The 25,872-nt window shown below is 37.8% G+C and overlaps 3 protein-coding genes across 4 annotated transcripts in view; 1 reads left to right on the forward strand and 2 right to left on the reverse strand.

The window, feature by feature from the left end:
* The window catches only part of LOC133978751 (putative uncharacterized protein BRD3OS), a 3,200-nt gene extending 2,878 nt beyond the window's left edge, over nt 1-322 (forward strand). The window contains exon 3 of the mRNA XM_062417064.1: nt 24-322. Within this exon, the coding sequence (XP_062273048.1) occupies nt 24-322 (299 nt within the window). The remainder of the gene's footprint in view (nt 1-23) is intronic.
* LOC133979436 (uncharacterized) overlaps nt 1-25,872 on the reverse strand; it is a 1,726,912-nt gene that overhangs the window by 1,103,939 nt on the left and 597,101 nt on the right. The gene's annotated exons all lie outside the window — the stretch shown is intronic.
* Nucleotides 4,968-23,736, reverse strand: LOC133978604 (bromodomain-containing protein 3-like). Of its 2 annotated transcripts, none has more exons than XM_062416883.1 (12): nt 23,635-23,736; nt 17,300-17,620; nt 16,129-16,240; nt 14,729-14,866; nt 14,428-14,584; nt 14,106-14,275; nt 13,624-14,019; nt 8,713-8,841; nt 8,140-8,322; nt 7,675-7,907; nt 7,283-7,581; nt 4,968-6,450 (listed from the first exon to the last, which is right to left on the reverse strand). In XM_062416883.1, the coding sequence occupies exons 2-12, from the start codon at nt 17,389-17,391 to the stop codon at nt 6,332-6,334; spliced, it is 2,028 nt and encodes a 675-aa protein (XP_062272867.1). In that variant the 5' UTR covers nt 17,392-17,620; nt 23,635-23,736; the 3' UTR covers nt 4,968-6,331. The 2 variants fall into 2 exon arrangements, with proteins under 2 accessions (XP_062272867.1, XP_062272866.1); XM_062416882.1 differs by having other exon boundaries at nt 8,116-8,322.

Below are 25,872 nucleotides of genomic sequence, written 5' to 3' on the forward strand. Positions count from 1 at the left end.
GCTCCTACCGGTTCTGCTCCCAGTCCTGCTCCTGCTCCACCTGGTGCCGCTCTTCCCCCTGCTCCTGCTCCCGGTCCGGGTCGCCCCCCCCCTTGCAGAGAAGGCCCTGTCAGACGGGTTCTGGCGGGTCCGGTACTCGGACACGTCTCTGCTGATCTGGCAGCAGCAGCAGCAGCAGCTGGAGGCGGCTCCTCCTTCCAACTACCTGAGCCGCAGCCAGTCCTCCTGGTACAGTCGCTATGGTAACCAGGCCGTGCTGGTCCGGGACAAGAGGGGCACGGACGACCCAGAGGGCCGGTCCAGGATCTGCTCCGTCATGTAGGAACCAGAACCAGGACAGAAGTCTGACTCTTGTTTACAGGATTTTATTTAGTTCTTCTCCCGTCACGGGGGGGGGGGGGGGGCAGCACTGAGATTATAAACATAAATATATATTTATATATATTTATGTTTATAATCAGGTTTATTTGTGTTGATGCTTTTTTATCGTTTCTATGACAACAACAAAAGTTTTCTATCAAACAGACGAGTTTTATCACTTTTAGTCGTTTAGCATCAAAGTTAGCTGCTAATCTGTTAGCATCAATAAGAGAGAACACACACACACACACACACAGATACACACACACACACACACACACACACACACACACACACACACACACACAGACACACACACAGATATATACACACACACACATCTTCAGACCTTCATCAGTGTTATTTTACAGACAAATGGAGAAACTAGATTCATCTGGAACCATTTTATAGTTTCATTACACACTACACACACACACACACTACACACACACACTACACACACACTCTCTACACACAGATACACACACAAATATAAATACACACACAAACACTACAGACACACATAAATATACAAAATCCAACCAGAATTGAATCAGATACTGAAAATATAAATATTGATCTTTGTATCGTAGTTTTTACGTTTATAAGACTTTATTCAGGAAGTGATGTCAGACTGTCGTGAGATCTGATTGGTCCACGAAGGTCGACGAGTTTATTTTAGATGGTTTCTACTTTTAGTTTAATAAAATAACCTGATGAAGGTCTGAGTCCATCTGCAGCTCAACAGTTAGTAATGTGACAGTCTGCTGCCCCCTGGTGTTCACACGCAGTATTACACTCAATCTATGAGACGCTGTGATCAACTTACTCAGTATTTATCTGCTTTTACCTTTAACTTTTATTCTGAACACACACACACACATACACACACATACAGATATATACACACACACACACACACACATATATATATACACACATATATACACACACACATATATACACACACACACACATATATACACACACACACACACATGTATATATACACACACACATATATACACACACACACACATGTATATATACACACACACATATATACACACACACACACACATATATACACACACACATATATACACACACACACACACAGAGATACACACCCTTTAGTGTGTAATGTGAGTCTGCTGGTGTTTATATAACAGACTCTAACATGTATAGAAATGAGACGCTGTGATCAACTCCGTCAGTATTTATCTGCTTTTTTTTTAACCTTTGACTTTTATTCTGAAACCCGATTGGCTGCTGACAGGAAGTAGAGTCGATCTGCTGCATCATTTTTATAACTTTTGCTTTTATAGAGAATATAAAAATAAAAAGTCTGAAATCAGCAGATTTATGAGTCAAAGTTTGTTTGTTTTGATTAATCTGAAAATCATCTGGTCGCATTGTGATGTCATACATGACCTTTGACCCCAAATCTGGATTAAATATTTAACTCACCTTCAGATCTCAGGACTGCAATAGTACTATACTGCTGTAGTACTAATACTAGTGTAATACTACTACAGTAATAGTACTAATACTACTGTAATACTAGTACTACTATTGTAATATTAATACTACTATAATAATAATACTACAACTAAAGTAACTATTATAGTACTGTAAAACTACTGCTACAGTAATAATACTACAGTAACAGCAGTAATATTATGGTAACAGTACTAATACTGTAATATCTTGTAACGGTCGGTCTAAACAGGAATCAGTGAGAAACACTTCCTGTTCATTGATGGAAACCTGAACCTTTGAGGCTCCAGAAACAGGAAGTGTGAATGAGAGTCGAGTCTTTGGGTCAGTTTATGTGTTTATTTATGAAAACAAATGAACTCAGAAAATAAGGATCCCATATCAGTAATTACATCAAATAATTCACTTGTTGGTTTTCGTCAGTTCGTCCTCTCTCTCTCTCTCTCTCTCTCTCTCTCTGCGTCTCTACTCTATCGAGCGGAGTTCATCCTAAACCTCAGACAGCTACTATACAGCTACTATACAGTGCTCGAAACATACGGAAGAAAGAACGTACGGCCGGAGTGCATGCAAATACATAAAATCACTTTTTTCCTTTTTCTTATTAAAATACAAAAAATGAACTATTAGCATCAAAGCTCGACCATAAAACTAAAAAAAAAAAAAAAAAAAATTAAAAAAAAAAAAAAAAAACAACGAACAGAGGTTACTGTGGCAACGCACTGTCTGTCTGTCCGTCATTATTGGTTCTTTTTGTGTTTGATCGCTTCGTATCGTTACTAAATGTTGTCGCCATGACAACCCGTAACCACCACCACCTGCCGAGGAAGGCCACTAAAAAGTCGGACCTTGAGTATGTTTTTGTTGTTTTTTGTTAAAATGAGATGAAATGTAAAAAAAAAAAAAAAAAAAAGAAGCTGCGTGAATTAACGAAAAAAAAAAAATCGATCGGGACCCTTTTTAGACCTTTATTTAAATTCCGCGTCAACAGACAGACAGACAGGTGGGTCGACAGGTCACGTGATTTCCATCCGACTGATCTGATTGGCGGCACAAACACGACGTGGTTAGAAAAAAAAAAAACAACCACACCCGATGCCCCGCCCACTCCAGGTAAGATGTTGCGTTCAGGTACACGATGAGAGAATTGGGAATTCTGAACTCCCAACCAACAGAGACGCGTCAGTCACATGATAATAATATTTAATAAAAAGGACAACCAACCAATCAGAGCAGAGTGTTGCACCTAGCTGTTACCACGGCGATGATGTCACAGCATCAGCCGGCGGCGAGACAGACGAGGTTCGAGCTCCGAAACTGACGACGAAACTTCGGAAACTCAGGGAAAAAAAGATCGTACGAAGCTTCGCTCGGAAGAGGAAGTGACATGTCTGCTAAGTCGCAGCTTCAAAATAAAATACACAAAAAAAAAAAAAGCTTTCTTGCCTCAATTTAACAAAATAAAAACCTGCCGATCAGAAAGAAAACCGTCTCCCGTCTTATTTTTTTTTTGTTTTATAGATATTTTAAAATCTAAATTATCTAATTATATATATAAAAAAAATAATTGATTAAATTATTTTAAAAACATTTACTGAAACAGTTTCGTTTCGTTATCGTTGTAACTTTTCTTTTTGTTTCCTCAAAGCTTTTATTTTGTAGGTGGAAATGTGTCCTTTCTTCCAAATCAGCAAAATAAAATAAAATACAATTTTTTGGACATTTTTTAAACCTAATACTTTAAAATGAGGCCTGATCAGGTTGCTTCTGTACGTTTGGTGACAGTCTTTTGAGTTTAAACCCTGACAGGAAGTCTGTGTTACAGTAAGTGGTTTTGTTTTGGCGGGGTGTTGGGGGAGGGGAGGGGGGGGGTGAGGGACAGGACAGCGGTACAAAGACATTTTTATATTGAGAACCTTATAAGACACAAACAAGTTCAGCACACAACCTGAAAAATCAAAAAGAAATAAAATAAAAGGAAATGTAGTGTTAAAAAAAAAGAAAGAAAAGAAAGAAAGAAGTTTATCTTGTTCTTTGCTGACAGAGCCGGCGGCAGGTTAAAGTGGGGGGGGGGTCAGGTTCAGGTTCGGGCCCCTCCCCCTCCCCACACACACACACACACACATGTTGACCCCAGGGACAGACAGGTTGTGGGTTCTGGTTCAGGACCAACAGAGGAGCTCAGGTTTGATCTCAGGAGGTTTTTTATGAAACTTGCAGCAGAGAAAAAATAAAAAAATCCATCAGTCAGATTTTAGAGACTCAGCTGATCACTTCCTCCCCTCGTTAATTATAACCAATCAAAACAAACGCTGATCAACAACCAATCAGCTCATCAGCTTTTATGACCTGTGTCCCAACATAGTTTCTTATTCTTCTAAATTAATATTTCATCATCAGATTGATTTTAAACTCTCGGATCATTTTTCCTGGTTTGATTTTTCCTAACAACCGTCAGCGTACTTGAACGCAACATCTCAACCTCAGCAGTGACATCACGCTTTCACAACAAGGAGGCTCCGACCAATGACGTCACAGATCTGAGAGACGACGAGAAAAAAAAAGTCCCTCTGAAACTGATCCCACGTCAGTTTTTACACTCGACTCAACTTTCATTAGATCCACTTTTTTTAATCCTGCACGTTGTTCGTCTTCGCAGCCGCTCGTCTTCCTCAGCGATGCAACTACAGCAGAGTCAGAGAGCTGCAGCTACTTTATTTTATTATTTACACTCATTGGCCTCTTTATTAGGAACACCTGTGCAATATAACACAACAGCTCTGATATAAATTATACATTTATGAAGTTTATACATTATCAGGAAGGAGATTATTCTACTTTATTTATTACTGAGCTCATAGTGGGTGATGGTGGTGTATTAAGGAGCATTATATTCATCTGTGTTTTTAATATTTTGTCCACTGCATGAACATACATGGGGACAAAATAATAGGAACAGTCAATATAACACACCACCATCACCCACTATGAGCTCAGTAATACACATAAAGTAGAATCATCTCCTTCCTGATAATGCATGAGCTTAATAAATGTATAATATATCAGAGCTGTTGTATTAAATAGCACAGGTGTTCCTAATAAAAGAGGATAGTGAGTTTATTATATCACCAGCAGCACAAACAGCAGTGATGTTTTTATTACCGTGCTGCAGCTGATTTAAATAAACTGAACTGAAGGATTAAACTATCAACATCACCACCTGACGAGCCTTTATTTTAACATTTAATTGGGACTCATTTGAAAGCTGTGTTTGTGCAGCAGAGTCACTTTATTCATTCTTATTTTACTTCTTTTTTTTTAACACTGAGACAAAATTAAAACCAAACTTTAAACTTCACCGTGAGCCTTTACTGCCTTCCTATTGGCTCCAAGAGAGTGACATCATACTCTGATCTGCAGCTGCAACTATTTAATTAACCACCGACTATTTTAAATCATCAATTAATTATTTCCAGTGTGTGATTCCAGCTCCATTTTTCTGATTTAATAGACAAAAAACAAAAATTAACAGATGAATTGATAATGAAGATAATGCTCAGTTTCAATCCCTGAACATCATTTAAACATGATAACTAAACTCTGACTGTGATGGATTTTAATTCTGCAGCAAGTTTTTTTTTTTTGGAAATAAGACTGTTCCAGTTCTTCCAGCTGCTGCTTTACTGCAGATGTGACCATGTGACCAGACTGTAGGAACAACCTGATTGGCTCCTCGGATTCCTCGTTAGGATCCAGTTTTTCTGTGTTCGTCCAACTCAAGGAAAACCTGAATTTATGTAAAACCCCACTGAGATCTCCTCCTCTTCCTCCTCCTCCTCCTCCTCTCCCATGATGCTCTATAGATGCTTCTGGAATGTTGTCAGAGGTCAGGGGTCACAGCCGGCCGTCCAGGATGAAGAAGAAGAAGAAAAAAAAGGGAAGCCTCCACGAGTGTTCAGAGAGGATCAACACGACTCCCGAGCAGACACAGGCTGCCCGTCGCCTTCCTCTTCTTCTCTTGCCGAGAAGTCACTGCTTCCTTCTTCTTCTTCTTCTACTCTTCTGTCTGTCTGCATTCCTCCAGGAAAGAAACAAAAAAACCAACAAAAAAACGAAAAAAAAAAAAAAAAAAACACTAGGTGCTAAAAAACAGGTCAGCCTATTTACATACAGTCTCCAAGTCTGTGTGTGTGTGTGTGTGTGTATGTGTGTGTGTGGTATATATTTTTATATATATTTATGTGTGTATGTGTGTCTGTTGTACGAAGTTCAGAGTGTGTATCTCTGTCTTTTGTGTGTTTGTTCAGGATGTAAGTTTACATGAGCGTCAGTGTGTATAGATTTAGTTCCTGCATTTGAATGTGTGTGTGTGTGTGTGTGTGTGTGTGTGTGTGTGTGTGTGTGTAGAATGAATAAACCTCTGTGTGTGTTTGTGTGTTCAGTAACATGTGTGTGACTGTGTGTGGTGTGTTCAGTCTGTGTCGGAGGAAGAGGAGGTTCCTGTTGAGGAGCTGTCATCAGAGGAAGAAGAGGAGCTTCCACTCAAACGACTAGCCCCGCCTCCTGAGGCCCCGCCTCCTGCTGCCTTCTCTGAAAACACGAAGAGAGAGCGACGTTAGCATATTAGCGCCATTATGTCCGAAATCACGTCCTGATGTTACTGAAATCACGTTCTTATGTCAGTGAAATCACGTCCTGATGTTACTGAAATCACGTTCTTATGTCAGTGAAATCACATCCTGATGTTATAGAAATCACGTCCTGATGTCAGTGAAATCACGTCCTAACGTTAATGAAATCATGTCCTGATGTCAGTGAAATCACGTCCTAACGTCAGTGAAATCACGTCCTAACGTCAGTAAAATCACGTCCTAATGTTAGTGAAATCATGTGTTGATGTCAGTAAAATCACGTCTTAACCTCAGTGAAATCACGTCCTAACCTCAGTGAAATCACATCCTAACGTCAGTGAAATCACGCCCCAACGTTAGTGAAATCACGTCCTGACGTTAGTGAAATCACGTCCTAACGTCAGTGAAATCACATCCTAACGTCAGTGAAATCACGTCCTAATGTTAGTGAAATCATGTGTTGATGTCAGTAAAATCACGTCTTAACCTCAGTGAAATCACGTCCTAACCTCAGTGAAATCACGCCCCGACGTTAGTGAAATCACGTCCTAACGTCAGTGAAATCACATCCTAACGTCAGTGAAATCACGTCCTGACGTTAGTGAAATCACGTCCTGACGTTAGTGAAATCCCGTCTTAACGTCAGTGAAATCACGTCCTAATGTTAGTGAAATCACGTCCTAACGTCACTGAAATCACGTGTTAACGTCAGTGAAATCGTGTCCTAATGTTCATGATCATGTAGAGACAGTGAGACAGTGTAGAGCCACTTGTGGTATTTCAGTACTTACGCAGTAGCTTCCTCTGCTTCTTCTGCAGGCAGGACTTGACGTAGCGCTCCAGCTCTCGGAGTGTGGAGGGTTTGAGGGTCTCGAAGTCGATCTCGATCTCGTCGGGGTTGGAGTCCCTCAGCGACGGCTCTCTGGACTGGATGATGTGGACGACGCGGCCCAGCTTCTCTCCCGGCAGCCGGTTTATATCCAGACTCAGCTGGCGCTTTTCGTCGTACGACATCGGCAGGGACGACTCCTCGCCGTCGTCTCCGTTGGCCGAGCCGCCGCCTGACGTCTTACTGCCTTTCTTCGGTTGCCTGGAAACGCACAGACTCACTCTGATTGGTCGCACTCTTAAATTTAACATGAATTAACTTACTGCTTCCGTTGTACTGGCGGCGGTTCGTTACCTGGTGGCAGTCACCGTGCTGTTGGCTTTCCTTGCCGGCGCCTTCTTCTGATTGGCTGGTTTGGGCTGCTGAGCGGCGGCCTTCGGTTTCTTCTCCTCCTCCATCTTGCCTTTGTTCCCTTTGTCTTTGTCCTTCTCTTTCTTCTTTTCCTTGTCTTTCTTCTCTTTCTTCTTCTTTGGCTTGCTGACCGGAGCCTGGGACAGGACAGCCAGCTGCTCGTGCACCGCCTTCAACTGATGGAATACACTAATTGTCAATATCTATCACTTCTAATCAATATGAAGGACCGCCTTCAGTTGGTGGAAGATACTAATAATGGATATCTAAAGATGTTTAATCACAATAATATATTAAATCAAAAATAAACACAATTAAACATTTTCAACATTGATTATATCTACAATTATGTTAAAAAAAGTAGAAAACCAGGATGTTCTTGACCTGTGATTGGTCGGCAGCACCAACCTGCTCCTGTAGCTCAGCCAATCGCGTGGCTCGCTCCTCCTCTGAGTCAGACGATTCGTCGGAGGAGGAGTTGTTGCTGCTGTCAGAGGAGGCAGTGCTTTTACTAACCAATGGTGTCGTGGACGGGACCGACGCCTCCAGGCCCTCGTCTGGGATCTTAGCGAAACGCATCTCGAACACGTCCTGAAGAAAGAAAGAAAGAAAGAAAGGAAGAGAGAAAGAAAGAGATTAATGTTTATTGATAACATGTCCTAATGTCAGTGAAATCACGTTCTAATGTCAGTGAAATCACGTTCTAATGTTAATGAAATCATGTCGGATCAGCGATCGGTTTTGGCACTTTTCCACTATACAGTACTAGCTCGACTCTACTCGTTTCTTTGCTCCTCCATCAGGGTCATGTGTTTGTGTCGCGTATAAAACGAAGTCACAGCAGTTTAATGCAGCGTTGCTATGACGACCCCGCTCACGTTGAGGAGGTACTTTTTTGTAATTCCTGGTACCGTACCGCGTCAAGTCGAGCCGAGTAGAGCTAGAACTGTATAGTGGAAGGTTCTGAGAGGTTGAACGTACCTGCAGCTTGCGGGCCATGGCCACCACCTCGTGATCTGGAGGGTTGTACTTGTAGCAGTTGGAGAACATTAACCTGACGTCGGTCGCAAAGCTCTGAGGATCACTGTACTCTCCTTTATCCATCTTTTTCTGTTAGAGAGGAGACATAAAACATGAAATGATTCAGTCATATTTAAAAAGGAAAGGTTATCAAAAGTTGATCTGAAGCTAATATGAAGCTTCAGTCAAATCTTCATCTTCTATGTTTCAACGTTTCAGTGTTTTTAGTACCAAAGTCTTTGTGTTACTATGGTTACACCACAGCTCAACAGGGAAACGCTAAGAGGGAATCTGATGCTAAGAACACTGTAAATGTGTCAGATATCAGACGTTAGTGAACTGAGCTAATAAAAAGTAGAAACATCGACTCCATGACCTGGTCTGACAGAGAAACTTCGTAGTGCAGTTTAAAGACACCAGGAGCAGTTTCAGACTTATTTTAAAGCAAAATCACAAATTCATTCTTCACTTGACTCGTAAATCTTTCAGATCTCCTAAAGTTCTCACTCGCAGACTTGCCTGTCACAATATTTATCGACTTATCGTACATAACGTAATTATCAACATCATGTCTGTATATCAACTTATCGCACAATAACGTAGCTTTTGACATCATCATGTCTATATACAGAATTATCGCACAATAACGTAATTATCAGCATCATCGTGTCTATTTATCAACTCATCGTGCAATAACGATATTTTTGACATCATCGTGTCTATAAATCGACTTATCGTAGAATAACGATATTTTTGACATTGTGTCTATATATCGACTTATCGTAGAATAACGATATTTTTGACATTGTGTCTATATATCGACTTATCGTAGAATAACGATATTTTTGACATTGTGTCTATATATCGACTTATCGTACAATAACGATATTTTTGACATTGTGTCTATATAATCAACTTATCGTACAATAACGCAATTTTTGACATCATCATGTCTATATAAAGACTTATCGTACAATAGCGTAATTATCAACATCATGTCTATATACTTATCGTACAATAACGCAATTTTTGACATTGTCTATATAATCAACTTATCGTACAATAACGCAATTATCAGCATCATTGTATCTATATATCGACTTATCGTACAATAGCGTAATTATCAACATCATGTCTATATAGACTTATCGTACAATAACGTAATTATCAGCATCAGTGTGTCTGTATATCGACTTATCGTACAATAGCGTAATTATCAACATCATGTCTATATCGACTTATCGTACAATAACAATATTTTTTACATTGTGTCTATATAATCAACTTATCGTAAAATGACACAATTTTTGACATCATCGTGTCTATATATCGACTTATCATACAATAACGATATTTTTGATATTGTGTCTATATAATCAACATATCGTACAATAACGTAGTTTGTTGACATTGTGTCTATATATCGACACATCGTACAATAACGATATTTTTGACATTGTGTCTATATACTCGACTTATCGTACATAACGATATTTTTGATATTGTGTCTATATACTCGACTTATCGTACATAACGATATTTTTGATATTGTGTCTATATATCGACTTATCGTAGAATAACGATATTTTTGACATTGTGTCTATATATCGACTTATCGTAGAATAACGATATTTTTGACATTGTGTCTATATATCGACTTATCGTACAATAACGATATTTTTGACATTGTGTCTATATAATCAACTTATCGTACAATAACGCAATTTTTGACATCATCATGTCTATATAAAGACTTATCGTACAATAGCGTAATTATCAACATCATGTCTATATACTTATCGTACAATAACGCAATTTTTGACATTGTCTATATAATCAACTTATCGTACAATAACGCAATTATCAGCATCATTGTATCTATATATCGACTTATCGTACAATAGCGTAATTATCAACATCATGTCTATATAGACTTATCGTACAATAACGTAATTATCAGCATCAGTGTGTCTGTATATCGACTTATCGTACAATAGCGTAATTATCAACATCATGTCTATATCGACTTATCGTACAATAACAATATTTTTTACATTGTGTCTATATAATCAACTTATCGTAAAATGACACAATTTTTGACATCATCGTGTCTATATATCGACTTATCGTACAATAACGTAGCTTTTGACATTGTGTCTATATATCGACTTATCGTACAATAACGATATTTTTGACATCGTGTCTATATAATCAACTTATCGTACAATAACGTAATTATCAACATGTTTATATATCGACTTATCGTACAATAACGCAATTTTTGACATTGTGTCTATATATCGACTTATCGTACAATAACGTAATTATCAACATGTTTATATATCGACTTATCGTACAATAACGTAATTTTTGACATTGTGTCTATATATCCAATTATCGTACAATAACGCAATTTTTGACATCATCGTGTCTATATATCGACTTATCATACAATAACGATATTTTTGATATTGTGTCTATATAATCAACATATCGTACAATAACGATATTTTTGACATCGTGTCTATATAATCAACTTATCGTACAATAACGTAATTATCAACATGTTTATATATCGACTTATCGTACAATAACGCAATTTTTGACATTGTGTCTATATATCGACTTATCGTACAATAACGTAATTATCAACATGTTTATATATCGACTTATCATACAATAACGCAATTTTTGACATTGTGTCTATATATCCAATTATCGTACAATAACGATATTTTTGACATTGTGTCCATATAATCAACTTATCGTACAATAACGCAATTTTTGACATCATCGTGTCTATATATCGAATTATCATACAATAACGATATTTTTGATATTGTGTCTATTTAATCAACATATCGTACAATAACGCAATTTTTGACATCATCGTGTCTATATATCGACTTATCATACAATAACGATATTTTTGATATTGTGTCTATATAATCAACATATCGTACAATAACGTAGTTTGTTGACATTGTGTCTATATATCGACACATCGTACAATAACGATATTTTTGACATTGTGTCTATATACTCGACTTATCGTACATAACGATATTTTTGATATTGTGTCTATATACTCGACTTATCGTACATAACGATATTTTTGATATTGTGTCTATATAATCAACTTATCGTACAATAACGCAATTTTTGACATTGTGTCTATATAATCAACTTATCGTACAATAACGCAATTTTTGACATCATGTCTATATATCGACTTATCGTACAATAACTATATTTTTAACATTGTGTCTATATAATCAACTTATCGTACAATAACGATATTTTTGACATTGTGTCTATATAATCAACTTATCGTACAATAACGTCATTTTGTCATCATCGTGTCTATATAATCAACTTATCGTACAATAACGTAATTTTTGTCATCATCGTGTCTATATAATCAACTTATCGTACAATAACGCAATTTTTGACATTGTGTCTATATAATCAACTTATCGTACAATAACGCAATTTTTGACATCATCGTGTCTATATATCAACTTATCGTACAATAATGCAAATTTTGATATCATCATGTCTATATAAAGACTTATCGTACAATAACGCAATTATCAGCATAATTTTGTCTTTTTATCGACTCATCGTACAATATCGATATTTTTGACATCGTGTCTATATAATCAACTTATCGTACAATAACGCAATTTTTGACATTGTGCCTATATAATCAACTTATGGTACAATAACGCAATTTTTGACATCATGTCTATATATCGACTTATCGTACAATAACAATGTTTTTGACATTGCATCATTTTGTCTACTTATCAACTCATCATTCAATTACGATATTTTTGACATTGTGTCTATATAATCAATTTATCGTACAATGACGACATTTTTGACATCGTGTCTATATGTCGACTTATCGTACAATAACGATATTTTAGACATTGTGTCTATATATCGACTTATCGTACAATAACGCAATTTTTGACATTGTGTCTATATATCGACTTATCGTACAATAACGCAATTTTTGACATTGTGTCTATATATCGACTTATCGTACAATAATGATATTTTTGACATTGTGTATAATCGAGTTATCGTACAATAACGCAATTTTTGACACTGTCTATAAATTGACTTATCGTACAATAACGTAATCATCAACATCATCATGTCTCTATAAAGACTTATCGTACAATAACGCAATTATCAGCATCATTTTGTGTATTTATCAACATCGTACAATAACGTAATCATCAACATCATTTTGTGTATTTATCAACATCGTACAATAACAATAACGATATTTTTGACATCGTGTCTATATATCGACTTATCGTACAATAACGCAATTTTTGACATCGTGTCTATATAATCAACTTATCGTACAATAACGTAATTATCAACATCATCATGTCTACATATCGACTTGTCGTACAATAACGATATTTTTGACATCATGTCTATATAATCAACTTATCGTACAATAACGCAATTTTTGACATTGTGTCTATATAATCAACCTATCGTACAATCACGCAATTTTTGACATCGTGTCTATATAAAGACTTATCGTACAATAACGTAATTATCAACATCATCATGTCTATATATCGACTTATCGTACAATAACGATATTTTTGACATTGTGTCTATATATCGACTTATCGTACATAACGCAATTATCAGAATCATTGTGTCTATATAATCAACTTATCGTACATAACGCAATTTTTGACATCATGTCTATCAACTTATCGTACATTAACGATATTTTTTAACATTGTGTCTATATAATCAACTTATCGTACATTAATGCAATTTTTGACATTGTGTCTATATTTTGATTTATCGTACAGTGATGATGTCACATGTTACCCGAACAGTGCTGAGGTCCATGGGGTGTTTGATGATGTCATGGTAGTCGTGCAGCTCGAGCGCCTCTGCGTCCACCGGCTTGTAGAAGGGCCAGGCGTAGGCGGCGTGCTTCTTGGAGAGCATTTCTTTCAGGATGGCGTCGCAGTGTTTCATCTGTTCGCCCAGCTTACCAGCCTTCCTCCCCGCTGCTACTCCTCCGCCAGCTCCCACCTCGCCTACAGCCACCTCCTCAACTGTCTCCCTGCGGGTTTTGGCGGGGCGTGCGGCGGCCTCGCGCCGGGACGAACCCAGCTTAGCCGGTTTGGTGTCCTGAGCGGACGGAGAGTCGGCGCGACCGGCAGAGATGGCCGACGTTGTGGGAGTGGTGGTGTCGGCTTTCCTCTTCACCCCCTTCTTCTGTTTGAGAGAGAGAGAGAAGTCAGTGTTTGTCATATTTTATACTTTGGGTCATGTGTTGCCATCGCATACTACAAGGCCGTTACCTTGACGACGGGCTGTGCAGAGGGCATCATGGTTGCCGGGGGCTGTGGGGCAGAGACGGGGGGCGTGGCTGGTACCGGTGTGGGCGTGGTCGAGATGACTGGCGTCTGAGAGGGGGAGGGGGAGGGGTATGAGGGGGGAGGGGAGGCTGAAGACTCGGCCTGCTGACTCACTGATGGACAGAAAAACACAGAACAGGAAGTATGAGTACTGTAGTACTAACCAGTACTTATTATATTAGTCCTGCAGTACTTGTAGTATTAGCAGTATTAGTACTTGTAGTATTAGCAGTATTAGTACTTGTAGTATTAGCAGTATTTGTACCTGTGGTACCCGTCGTAGCAGCAGCGGGCTGTTTGCTCTTGTTCTTCCCTTTCGGCGCTGGTGGCAGCAGAGCAACTTCCTCTTGAGGCATCTGAGCAACTTTCTGCAGGAAGATTTTCTCTAGAGCCTGAGCCATCAGCACGATGTCATCTGTGGGCTGCAGAGATCAATACATCTGATCAATAACTGATCAATACATCTGATCAATAAATCTGATCAATATCTCACAATACTGAACTTGAATCTCATCGCGTGCACTGATACAAACATCACTGACTGGCCCTTCAGAATAAGAGCGTACCTTGTTGTAGATGTAGCAGTTGGTGAACATGGTGTTGAAGTCCTGCATGGCTTCGCTGGCGCTCCAGTAATAATTGTTCTCCAGACGTTTCTTGATGGTTCCCATGTCCATCGGGTTCTTGATCACTTTGTGGTAGTCCTGCAAACATCAACAAGGTTAGCTTAGCTTAGCATTGTTAGCATTCAGCCTGTTAGCATTCAGCCTACACGTTCTAGCCCCTGTGATGCTAGCTGCTCAAAGAAATGAAGGGAACATTTAAATCTCACATCTCAGTGTAAAATCTTTACTGAGAGAACCCAAAACCACCAACCCACCGGGGGGGGGGGGGGGGGGTTGTCCTCCCAGACCTGGATCAGAACGTCACTGAGCTCCTAGACAGTCTGTGGCGGTACTGATAAACCCTGTTTCCACAGCAGGAAGGGTTAGGAAAATCTCCCAGAACTTTTATGGGGCTAAACGAGTCCCTGCTTCGGGGGTCGGTACTCCTGGGCGGGGCTTGAGGTTGACTCGATGCTGATTGGGTTAAACTCAAAGTGGGATGTGGTGTCAACAGAAAGCACGAAAATAAATGGAGACGCAGCGGCCTACAGGGTCGAGTGAGGACGTTCCTGTAAAGGTCCCGCCTCCTATATTTAACCAGGAACTTCCTTAATGGAAACGGGGCTAAAAACCCACATCAGCAGAGTTCAGTCCTACAGTCTTTGAGGGTTCTGGTTCCTAACAGCAGTCAGGGAACCGTTGGCTCTGACATGGAGGTCCTGCTGGATGATGTTTCAGCAGCAGAACGTTCAGACTCTTTCAGGCCTGTCACATGTGCTCAGTGTGAAGCAGCTCTCATCTGTTAGAGAACCGTACTGATCCAGCTGCTGGGCTGTGAGACCAGATCCCACTAGAGGACGCCTTCATGGAGGCTGTTTGGGACAGTTGGGTCAGAAACATGCAGCCTTCTGGAGGCAGTGCTCCTCCTGTTCCTCCTAAGGAGCAGATAGCGATCCTGCTGCTGGGTTGATGTCCGGCTCTTTTGGTTTCTCCTCCCTGCTCTTCATACTGTTCTGGGAGACTCAGCAAACCTTGATCCTGGAGGACACTAGCAGAACACCAAACTAGAGAAGAAGCAGTCAGGAAGGAGAAGGAGAGAGCAGCTGTCTGTGGACACCACATGGAGAATCACTCCCTTTATGGGGGGGGGGGGCTTCCTTTAGTCTCCATTGAACCTGTTGTCACTTTCATTTGACCCAAAGCAGCTGAAACTGATTCATGATCAATAAACTGATTGATCTCCCTGAAGTTTAACTGAGCTGCTGTTATACTGACATCAGTAAGGCTCCTCCATCTCTTTGAGCAGCGTATTCAGGGGAACCGGCAGTGACCCGGTTTCCTGTGCCGGCGCAGAAACTTACCGCCAGGCAGAGTTTGATGGCGTCGACCGGCTGGTAAAACGGCCACGCGAACTGATGCTTCCACAGCGTCTTCACCACCACGTTCTGCATGTACTGCAGCTGGTTGGTCTTCCTGCAGGACGCAAACACAGAGAGCCGGTAAAACATCACAGAGCCGGTAACGGATCATACAGCCGGTAATGGGTCATACAGCCGGTAACCAGTGTTGGGGAGACTTAAACTAGCTTAACTACAGTTTGCTGTAACTTGCTGGAAGTTAAACTACATTCATATTTTGTGCTGCTTCAAGTATTTAAACTACTTTTTGGGTCATTTTTTGTAGTTTAATCTTCCTGTCGTCCTCCCGGGTCAAATTGACCCCGTCTGTTTTGACTGTTCCGTCTTTCCTTCCTTCCTTCCTTCCCTCCTCCCTTCCCTCCTTCCTTCCTTCTTCCTCCCTCCTTTCCTTCCTTCTTCCTTCCTTCCTCCCTTCCCTCCTTTCCTTCCTTCTTCCTTCCTTCCTCCCTTCCCTCCTTCCTTCCTTCCTTCCTTCCTTCCTTCTTCCTCCCTCCTTTCCTTCCTTCTTCCTCCCTTCCTTCCCTCTTTCCCTTGACTTGAGGACAACAGAAGGGTTAACTACTCAATTTACAAACTATAATTTTGGCCAATAACATGAAATATTTTTTTATAAAAAGACCTATATAATATAAATGTTATTTTACCATTATTGTTTTTCCAGAAGTCTCTTTGATAAAAGGCCTGAATCATGACGTCATGTTGTTCAAGACACACGATCTAGAATATGTGTCTGCCTCTTTGTATTTATTACATGTTTTGTTGACTGATTTACATGTCTGACTGAAGTGGGTATTGTGGAAGGATTTTCATTTTCTCTTTATATTACCCAGCATGGTGAACCTACAGTATGTTGACCAACATATCTATGGTGAAGTTGAGAGGCATATTTCTGCTGGCATGTGAATTTTTGGTAGTTTATTATATTTAGTTTCATATAAACCTCATGTTGATTTATTTAACGCTGAGTTAAATCAGTATAATGAGTATCAGTAGTTGCTAAAGCTACTTTTTTTAGCTGTACTTGGTTCAAACTGCTTCCAGGCTGAACTACATGTAGTTTTACAAGCTTCCCCACAGCTCTACTTTCTCAGGTTTCTAGCGGTACTCATCCTACCTGCCGGGTTTGGTGGGGTTGGTGACCTCAGGCGGGGGCGGGTTGGTGAGTTGGGGGGGGCTGGGGGGCGCAGCCTCGGGGGCGTCCGACATGGTGGACGACGGTGACGCAGCAATGCACCGTGGGACGGCAGTGTCTGGCCTGAAGGTGAAAAAAAACCAACTCCCTCTGGTGTGTGAGGGTGTGTGTGTGTGTGTGTGTGAGGGTGTGTGTGTGTGCGTGCGCGTCTGTGTGTGTTAGTATGTGTTCAGTTCAGGTGTCGTTTGTGTTGATCGTTCAGCTCGATGTTTCCCCCGAGGAGACAAACTCCCATCTCACGACCTGCAACACAGAGAGACTCTGATCAATAATCAATACATTTATACTCTGATCAATACATTTATACTCTGATCAATACTCTGATCAATAACAATACATCTATACTCTGATCAATACTCAATACATTTATACTCTAATCAATACATCTATACTCTGATCAATACTCAATACATTTATACTCTGATCAATAATCAATACATCTATACTCTGATCAATACTCAATACATTTATACTCTGATCAATACTCAATACATTTATACTCTGATCAATACTCAATACATTTATACTCTGATCAATACTCAATACATTTATACTGATCAATACATCTATACTCTGATCAATAATCAATACATTTATACTCTGATCAATACTCTGATCAATACATTTATACTCTGATCAATAATCAATACATTTATACTCTGATCAATAATCAATACATTTATACTCTGATCAATAATCAATACATTTATACTCTGATCAATACTCTGATCAATACATCTATACTCTGATCAATAATCAATACATTTATACTCTGATCAACACTCTGATCAATACATTTATACTCTGATCAATAATCAATACATTTATACTCTGATCAACACTCTGATCAATACATTTATACTCTGATCAATACTCAATACATTTATACTCTGATCAATACTCAATACATTTATACTCTGATCAATACTCAATACATTTATACTCTGATCAATACATTTATACTCTGATCAATACATCTATACTCTGATCAATACTCTGATCAATACTCTGATCAATACTCAATACATTTATACTCTGATCAATACTCTGATCAATACTCAATACATTTATACTCTGATCAATACTAGTTACACGTCATTCTTTCAGAATAAAAGTCTACTTCCTCTTATTCAGACTCTTATTGTGAATTTTTTCTTTCTGACAGGAAATTGAATCTTTGACTTTTCTGATATTTTATTGATCAAACGTGAAGAAAATAATCAATAATGAAAATAATCAATAATGAAGATAATCGGGTCTGAATGATGATTTGTCTTTTACTTTGTTAACCAATCGATTAACCAATTGACAGGAAATGAATCCACAATAAATCTGAATAGTTTCAACTGATCAATATTTTATTTTCCTTCTAATCAATAAATTCAAAGTTGAGCTCGGGCTATAAATAAAACAATTCAGCATCCATCACAAATTAATTGATTAGTTATTGATTAACTGATTGATCTCTCCACTTCCTGTTTCTCTAATTAAACTGCAACTAATCATAATTATTGATCAATTCAAAGATTATTAATGAATCAGAAACTCGTTAAAACCGATCAGTGACATCATCAAAAGTTCGACCAATCAAAGCAGCTCTACGTTACCATGACGACTTCCTGTTACACGTTAATTATCTTAATGACAGATTAATTGATTGATAATCAGACTGATCAACAGGTTTAAACTAACAATTATTCTCATTATTGATTAATCTGTTCATGTCAAATATTTTCTCATTAATTGATCAGTCGATTAAATATCAGAAAAGTTCTTTAAATGAGTCAAAGCTTCAGTTTGATCTATTGATTAGTTTCATTATTGATTAATAAAAATCTGAAAAGTCAAACATGACGTCAATCATTCAAATTAACAGATAATCAATAAATATACAGAATTAGTTTCAGCTTTAACATTATTTTAGTTACAGTTCCAGTTTTTAATCTTTCCTGAGATGTAACTGTTATTTTATTAGTGGCTAATAAACTATTGATTATCTATTAATATGTTTATAAATCGATCAGCTGATAAATTAAATTATTGTTTTGTTTTTAAACCAGAAAAACTGAAAAAAAGTCATTTTTATTTCATAGATTCAAACTGAGCATTTTAATATAATGATGTTTAAATTAATAAATTAACGACTTATTGATCACCAAACTTTTAATCAGCCTTTTGTTTAATTGATTGATTGATGATTAAATCGTCTTTTAATAAAGTAAATATTAACAGATTACATTATTTACTGACGGAGTCGCCTCGGACCGATCGGATTAATCAATAAAGACAAGAATGTTTCATCATATCTATAAATAATATCAGGATTAGTCATTCAGACCCTCACAGCCACGGCCTGGAATAAACTCACTAAACTCACTTTAAATTGTATATTTAAACTTTATATTTTTAGTTTTATTTTATTTTATTTCTGCACTTTATCACAAAGCCTCGTCCTCAGACCTGTTGTTCTTATTTTAGTATTTAATGTTTTAGTTTATTGTTCTTTGATGTCTTTGTGTATTAAGCTGCAAGCGGATCAATAAAGTTTATATCTATCTGTTTATTTAGTTTTTAATATTTCAGCAACGAGCCAAAAGTTACTGATTTTATATAAAGACAGAAAAAAACATAAAATCCTCAAACTGGAAAAACTACAAACTTTAAATTATCAGCGTCTCCAGTTTAATGATTTTAGATGTTTTAAACCTTTTGAGGTAAAAATGTAAGTTCATAAATGTTTATAAATGATGTAGAAAATATATGTTAGAGTTAAATTTTATGCACAAATTAAATTAAAAAACACACAATTTTAAAAGTTGTTTAATAGTTGAAACACAAACCAGAGTCATCAGTTTAATCATTTGAAATTTTACAACTATTATTATTATTATTTAGTCGTTGAGTTATTTTTTAAGCAAGAAAACAAACAAAAATCTTAAATTTTGCAGCTTCCAGCGTCTCCAGTTTGAGGTTTTGATGCTTTTAGATGTTTTAAACTTGAGGTAAAAAAAGTAAGTTAGTAAACGTGTAGAAACGACGTGAAATTGTAAAGAAAACACGTTTGAGTTCAGTTTTGTGCACAAATTAAATTAAACACAGAGTGGGTTTTAAACATGTGAGTTACAGTTGAAATAAACAGCCGAGTTATTGATTAGTTTGATGGAATAATAAATAACTAAAAATAAACAAATGATTCCATCAAACTAATCGATAACATGTCGTTTCTACACGTTTACTAAGTTACTTTTTTCCCCTCAGAGTTTTTTTGACAAGTTTAAAACATCTAAACATCTGAAAAGCTTCAGACTTTATGATAGGATTCAATAATATCTCCCAACAGTTACTTAATAATCAGAATAGTTGCAAAATTATAAATTATTCTGTCAATAAACTAATTAATTACTCGGCTGTTAATTTCAACTGTAACTCACATGTTGTAAAAATCCTCTGAGTGTTTTTTGATTTAATTTGAGCACAAAATTGAACAACTTCACATCATTTATACACATTTATGAACTTACTTTTTTACCTCAACAAGTTTAAAACATCTAAAAGCATCAAAACCTCAAACTGGAGACGCTAGAAGCTGCAAAATTTAGGATTTTTTGTTTGTTTTCCTGCTTAAAAAATAACTCAACGACTAAATAATAATAATAATAGTTGTAAAATTGCAAATTATTCTGTTAATGAACTGAAAGCTTTTAAAATTCTGTGTTTTTGGTTTTAATTTGTGCACAAAATGTAACAACTTCACATCATTTCTACACATTTACTAAAGTTACATTTTTCCTCTCAGAGTTTATTAACAAGTTTAAAACAAACCAGAAACGCTGGAAGCTGCAAAATTTTGGATTTGAAAAAACTCTGAATCTCAAACTTTCAGATCATAAAAAACTAAATTAAAGACAAACATTGAAACTCAAACTGGAAACAAATGTTAGCTTGAAAAAAAAATAGTTGTAAATAGTCAGTAATTTGTTTTTTTTAACTCCGACGTGTTTTCTTTACTAACTTGTATTTTTCCCCTCAGAGTTTTTTACAGGTTTAAAACAAACAGGAGACGCTGGAAGCTGCAAAATGAACAACTTTTGTTTGTTTTCTTGCAAATTATTCTGTAAATAAACTAAACGATGACTCTGGTTTGTCTTTCACATGTTTTGAAATCCACTCAGTGTGTTTTTAAATTTAATTTGTGCACAAAATGTAACTCAACGTGTTTTTCTACAACTACTCATCATTACTACTCATCATTACTACTCATCATTACTACTCATCATTACTACTCATCATTACTACTCATCATTACTACTCATCATTACTACTCATCATTACTACTCAGGTCTGACAGGTTTTAATGAAGATTAGCGAGCACACACCTGCTGAGCATCATCTGAACAAGCTCAACATCTCAAACTTTAAGACCCTAAATAACTCAATGAAAGACAAACTGAGCTTCACTGTGACATCAGAGTTATTGATCTCACTGATTAGAAGCAGAAAGTTAACTAAGTGTTTGTAACGCTGCAGCATCTTGTTAGTGTGGAGGTTTAAACACCTGGACCTTAAACACCTGGACCTTAAAGAACTGGACCTTAAACACCTGGACCTTAAACACCTGGACCTTAAACACCTGGACTCTCAGCTCAGTTAAAGGAAACTTAGCAGAGTTTTGAGACTCAGCCTCTCTGACAGATAAACACAGCCTGAACCTGTCTGTCACACAGCAAACAAACCATTCAAATAAACCCTCTAAACAGGGTTTCTGCAGGTTAAACAAGTTACATTTAAGACTTTTTAGGACCTTTTTAAGCCCAATAAGAATTAAATGTAAGACGTTTTAACGCCTAAAATTGAAATTATCATATTTTAGGCTTTTTAATACTTTTTAAGAAGCTGCAGAAACTCTCTGAAGACAGCGAGCGGAGAGATCAACAGATGTTAGAGTCCGGTGTTTCGGTTAAACTGGTGACCGTGTAAACTGATGACTTTCTAACATTAACAACATACATTAGAAGAGGTGAATGAGTCTCCTTAACACTGATTAGTATGTATTTAACAAAAGGTTGTAAACTACATTTAAACTCTTTTAAAAGGAGGATGTGTATGTGAGAGTCACCAGATAACACAGTCACCACATCTGGACCTTAAAAACTGGACTTTTCCTGTAGTTATAAGACTCAGCCACACTGACAGATAAACACAGCCTCCTCAGCCTGAACCTGTCTGTCACACAGCAAACAAACCATTAAAATAAAAGCCTCTATAACAAGGTTTCTGCACGTTTCAACAAGTTACATTTCAGACTTAACTAAATGAAATGTAAGACCTAGTGTGCAACATATGGACGTATTGAAGACTTTTTAAGACCCAACATTGAAATTATCAAATTTTAGACTTTGTAATACTTTTTAAGACCTTGCAGAAACCTTCTGAAAACAGCGAGCGGAGAGATCAACAGATGTGGGAGTCCAGTGTATCACTTAAACTAGTGACCGTGTTAATTGATGACTTTCTAACATTAACAACATACATTAGGGGGAGGTGAATGAGTCTCCTGAACACTATTTAACTGAACACAGGGGAATATGTATTTAAAAGGGGATTAAACTACATTTAAACTCTTTTATAGGAAGACACATAGGTGAGGGGCATCAGATAACACGGTGACCAGATTCCCTCTAACACCTGCGGCTCCGCTCTGCATGCTCAGCGGGCTAACAAGCGGAGCTAACCCGCTAAACAACCACCTAAATAAACAACAGCTCCACCATCCGCACACATCCACACATAAACAGCTGAATTACCCTGTGAAACCCTCGCTGCGTGCCTCGGCTGCAGCCCGTTTTTTAACATCATTTAATCTCGCTTTAAAAAAAAAAAGATGGCGGGCAAGCTAAGGGAGCTAGGCTAGGCTAATGCTAGTGCTAAGCTAACTCACCCCCAAAAAGCGGTAAAATGTCATTAAAAGCGATTATTGGCGGGAGTGTAGGTGCATGAGCGGGAACAGAAAAGAGTATATGGTGATATTTGATTACTTATAAACTACAGAATCGGTGATAAAAGTAGGTTTTAATGCATTATTTGCGTCGGTGTTTGGCTAGCTAATAAGCTGTTAGCCGTGTTAGCTGAGCTTTGTCTGAAGGCGCCGACCGGCCAAGCTTCTTCCCTCCCGCTGCTGCATAAAACTGCTCCACAACGGCTCCTTAACCCCGCTACAGCCCCGCAGGTACAGGCAACAGAGGAGAGTATGTGTTTACTTTGAGATGTCGGTGCTCCGGTGCGTCCAGCGGCGGCTCCGGTTCTGCTTTCTGGAAGGTTTTTATTTTATTTAGCGGAGTAGCATAATAGATGAGTTATCAGCTGTCTACGGAGTGCGCACGCGCAGTGGAGAGGCCGCGTCACCGATGTTGTTGTGAGCGGATTGGTTTTTGGGTCGGGGGGAGACCACGGGGGATGTGAAGCGTTGTGATTGGTCCGTGTGGTCATCGGAGTGCTGTGATTGGTCCGTGGGGTCATCGGAGTGTTGTGATTGGTCCGTGTGGTCATCGGAGTGCTGTGATTGGCTGTGACGGGAGGAATCGGGCTGTTTGAGGGTTTTTTTAGAGCAGGAGGAAGGAAAAGAAGACATGAAGGAAGCAAGGAAGGAAGGAAGGAAGGGACGGCAGGAAGGAAAAGAAGACATGAAGGAAGCAAGGAGGCAAGGAAGGAAAAAAAGGAAGGAAAGAAGGAAAAGAAGACATGAAGGAAGGAAGGAAGGAATCAAAAGAAGGAAGGAAGGAAAAGAAGACATGAAGGAAGGAAGGAAGGAAGGAAAGGTGTGTGTGGTTATAGGAGTGCTGTGATTGGCTGTGAGGGGAGGATCGGGCTGTTTGAGGGTTTTTAGGGCGTTCAGAATGACTACATCTCCCAGCATGCAGAGCGGCACATAATAATAATTTATTGTTTATGACATTAACTGATTATACCGGCCGTCACGTGACCTGCGCTGTGATATTAACACAGATTTATTTAAAGTTTGAAGATTAATATTTTATTATTTAAATTATAGATGTCTGGGTCAGTGAGGTTTATATTAGTGTTCATGTGGTTTAGTTTAAATTTAAAGGGTTAAAATGTGAAAATAAACGTATGAATAACTTCACACATTCTTTTTTTGTGGACCCAGCATCAAATTTCTGCTTTTAATCCATTTAGAGAGAATATATTAGAGGATTATGGCAAAAATGTCTAAGTGGTGTAACCATAAAAACTTTGTACCAACAGGAAGAAATGTTCACGGTATTTATTTATATCATATTTAAAACGTTAAAAACAAAAACTTTGTTGCATTCACAGTTTTAATCAAGGTTTTTAAAAGTTCAAATAATATACAGAACTGACACACTGCAACAGATTATCATTAAATAATAATAATAATAATAATAATAATAATAATAATAATAATAATAATAATAATAATAATAATAAAGAAATAATAATAATAATGATAATAATAGTTCTCAGATTCTCCAGATGAACATGATGAATAATTAAATAACTACATGCTGTTAAAGGTTTGTTTCTAACCACAGATCAATACTGAGATTAACACACTTTATTAACAGCTGATATATAAAAACAAAGATCAATTATACATTGAATTATGTTTACTAATCACATTGTGTTATTTAAAAACATTTACATTTTACATTTAGTCATTTAGCAGAAGCTTTTATCCAAAGCGACTTACAGAGGAGAATAACATTCAAGCTACATTACAACAGAGACATTAGTGTAACAATAAATAAATAAATAAATAAATACTGCTAAGTAGTTGTAAGTTAAGAGAGGAGGTGCTCTCTGGGGGGGGGGGGGGGGGGGTGTAACATGTGCTCTTACAAGAGCATTTAAGTAGGTGGGAGCGTTCCCAACAATCACTCTGTAGGCATAAGAGACTTGAACTTGCAGCAGCTTCAGGTAACCAGTGGAGCTGGATAAGCAGCGGAGGGACGTGTGCCCTCAGAAATCTTTAATTGAGGGGGGGTGAGATGATTAATGGGAAAGAAGAAAAAACTAAGTTCTGATACACAAATGTGTTTTCAGTTTTTGGACTTTTTCTCTAATCTTTAAATATTGGATCATTTGAACATTTATTGAAAGAAAGCATGTGAGAAGTTTAGAGGGAACCAGAGTCACAGGTAGAGCTCAGCGATACAGATAAAATCATATATCATGATGTTTTTTACCAAATAACTGGATATCAATATCACAACAATATTATAGGATGACTACTGATGCTGTCACAACATTTATGCACAATGAGATTTCTGATAAATAATCAGTAATGTAGATATAATGTCTAATTGGGTAAAACGTAAATAATACAACAGCTAGAACAGTCTGATGAGTTCAGAACATTCAGCTTTAAAAGCAGGAAAAGAAACAAAGACTCTGCTGTATCACGATATTATGATATCCATATTCTGAGACGGTATGTAGTCTCATATCACGATAAC

This window comes from Scomber scombrus, chromosome 4, assembly GCF_963691925.1.
Source record: "Scomber scombrus chromosome 4, fScoSco1.1, whole genome shotgun sequence".
In the NCBI taxonomy this organism is placed as follows: Eukaryota; Metazoa; Chordata; class Actinopteri; order Scombriformes; family Scombridae; genus Scomber; species Scomber scombrus.

What these genes read in the sequence shown, in the direction of transcription:
- LOC133978604 (XM_062416882.1), bottom strand. Translation starts at nt 17,391, where the DNA reads ATGTCGGACGCCCCCGAGGCTGCGCCCCCCAGCCCCCCCCAACTCACC. An exon ending in AACCCCACCAAACCCGGCAG is followed by an intron (nt 16,241 to 17,299) that starts GTAGGATGAGTA and finishes TGCGTCCTGCAG; the next exon opens with GAAGACCAACCAGCTGCAGT. An exon ending in TGCTACGACGGGTACCACAG is followed by an intron (nt 14,276 to 14,427) that starts GTACAAATACTG and finishes TCTGTCCATCAG; the next exon opens with TGAGTCAGCAGGCCGAGTCT.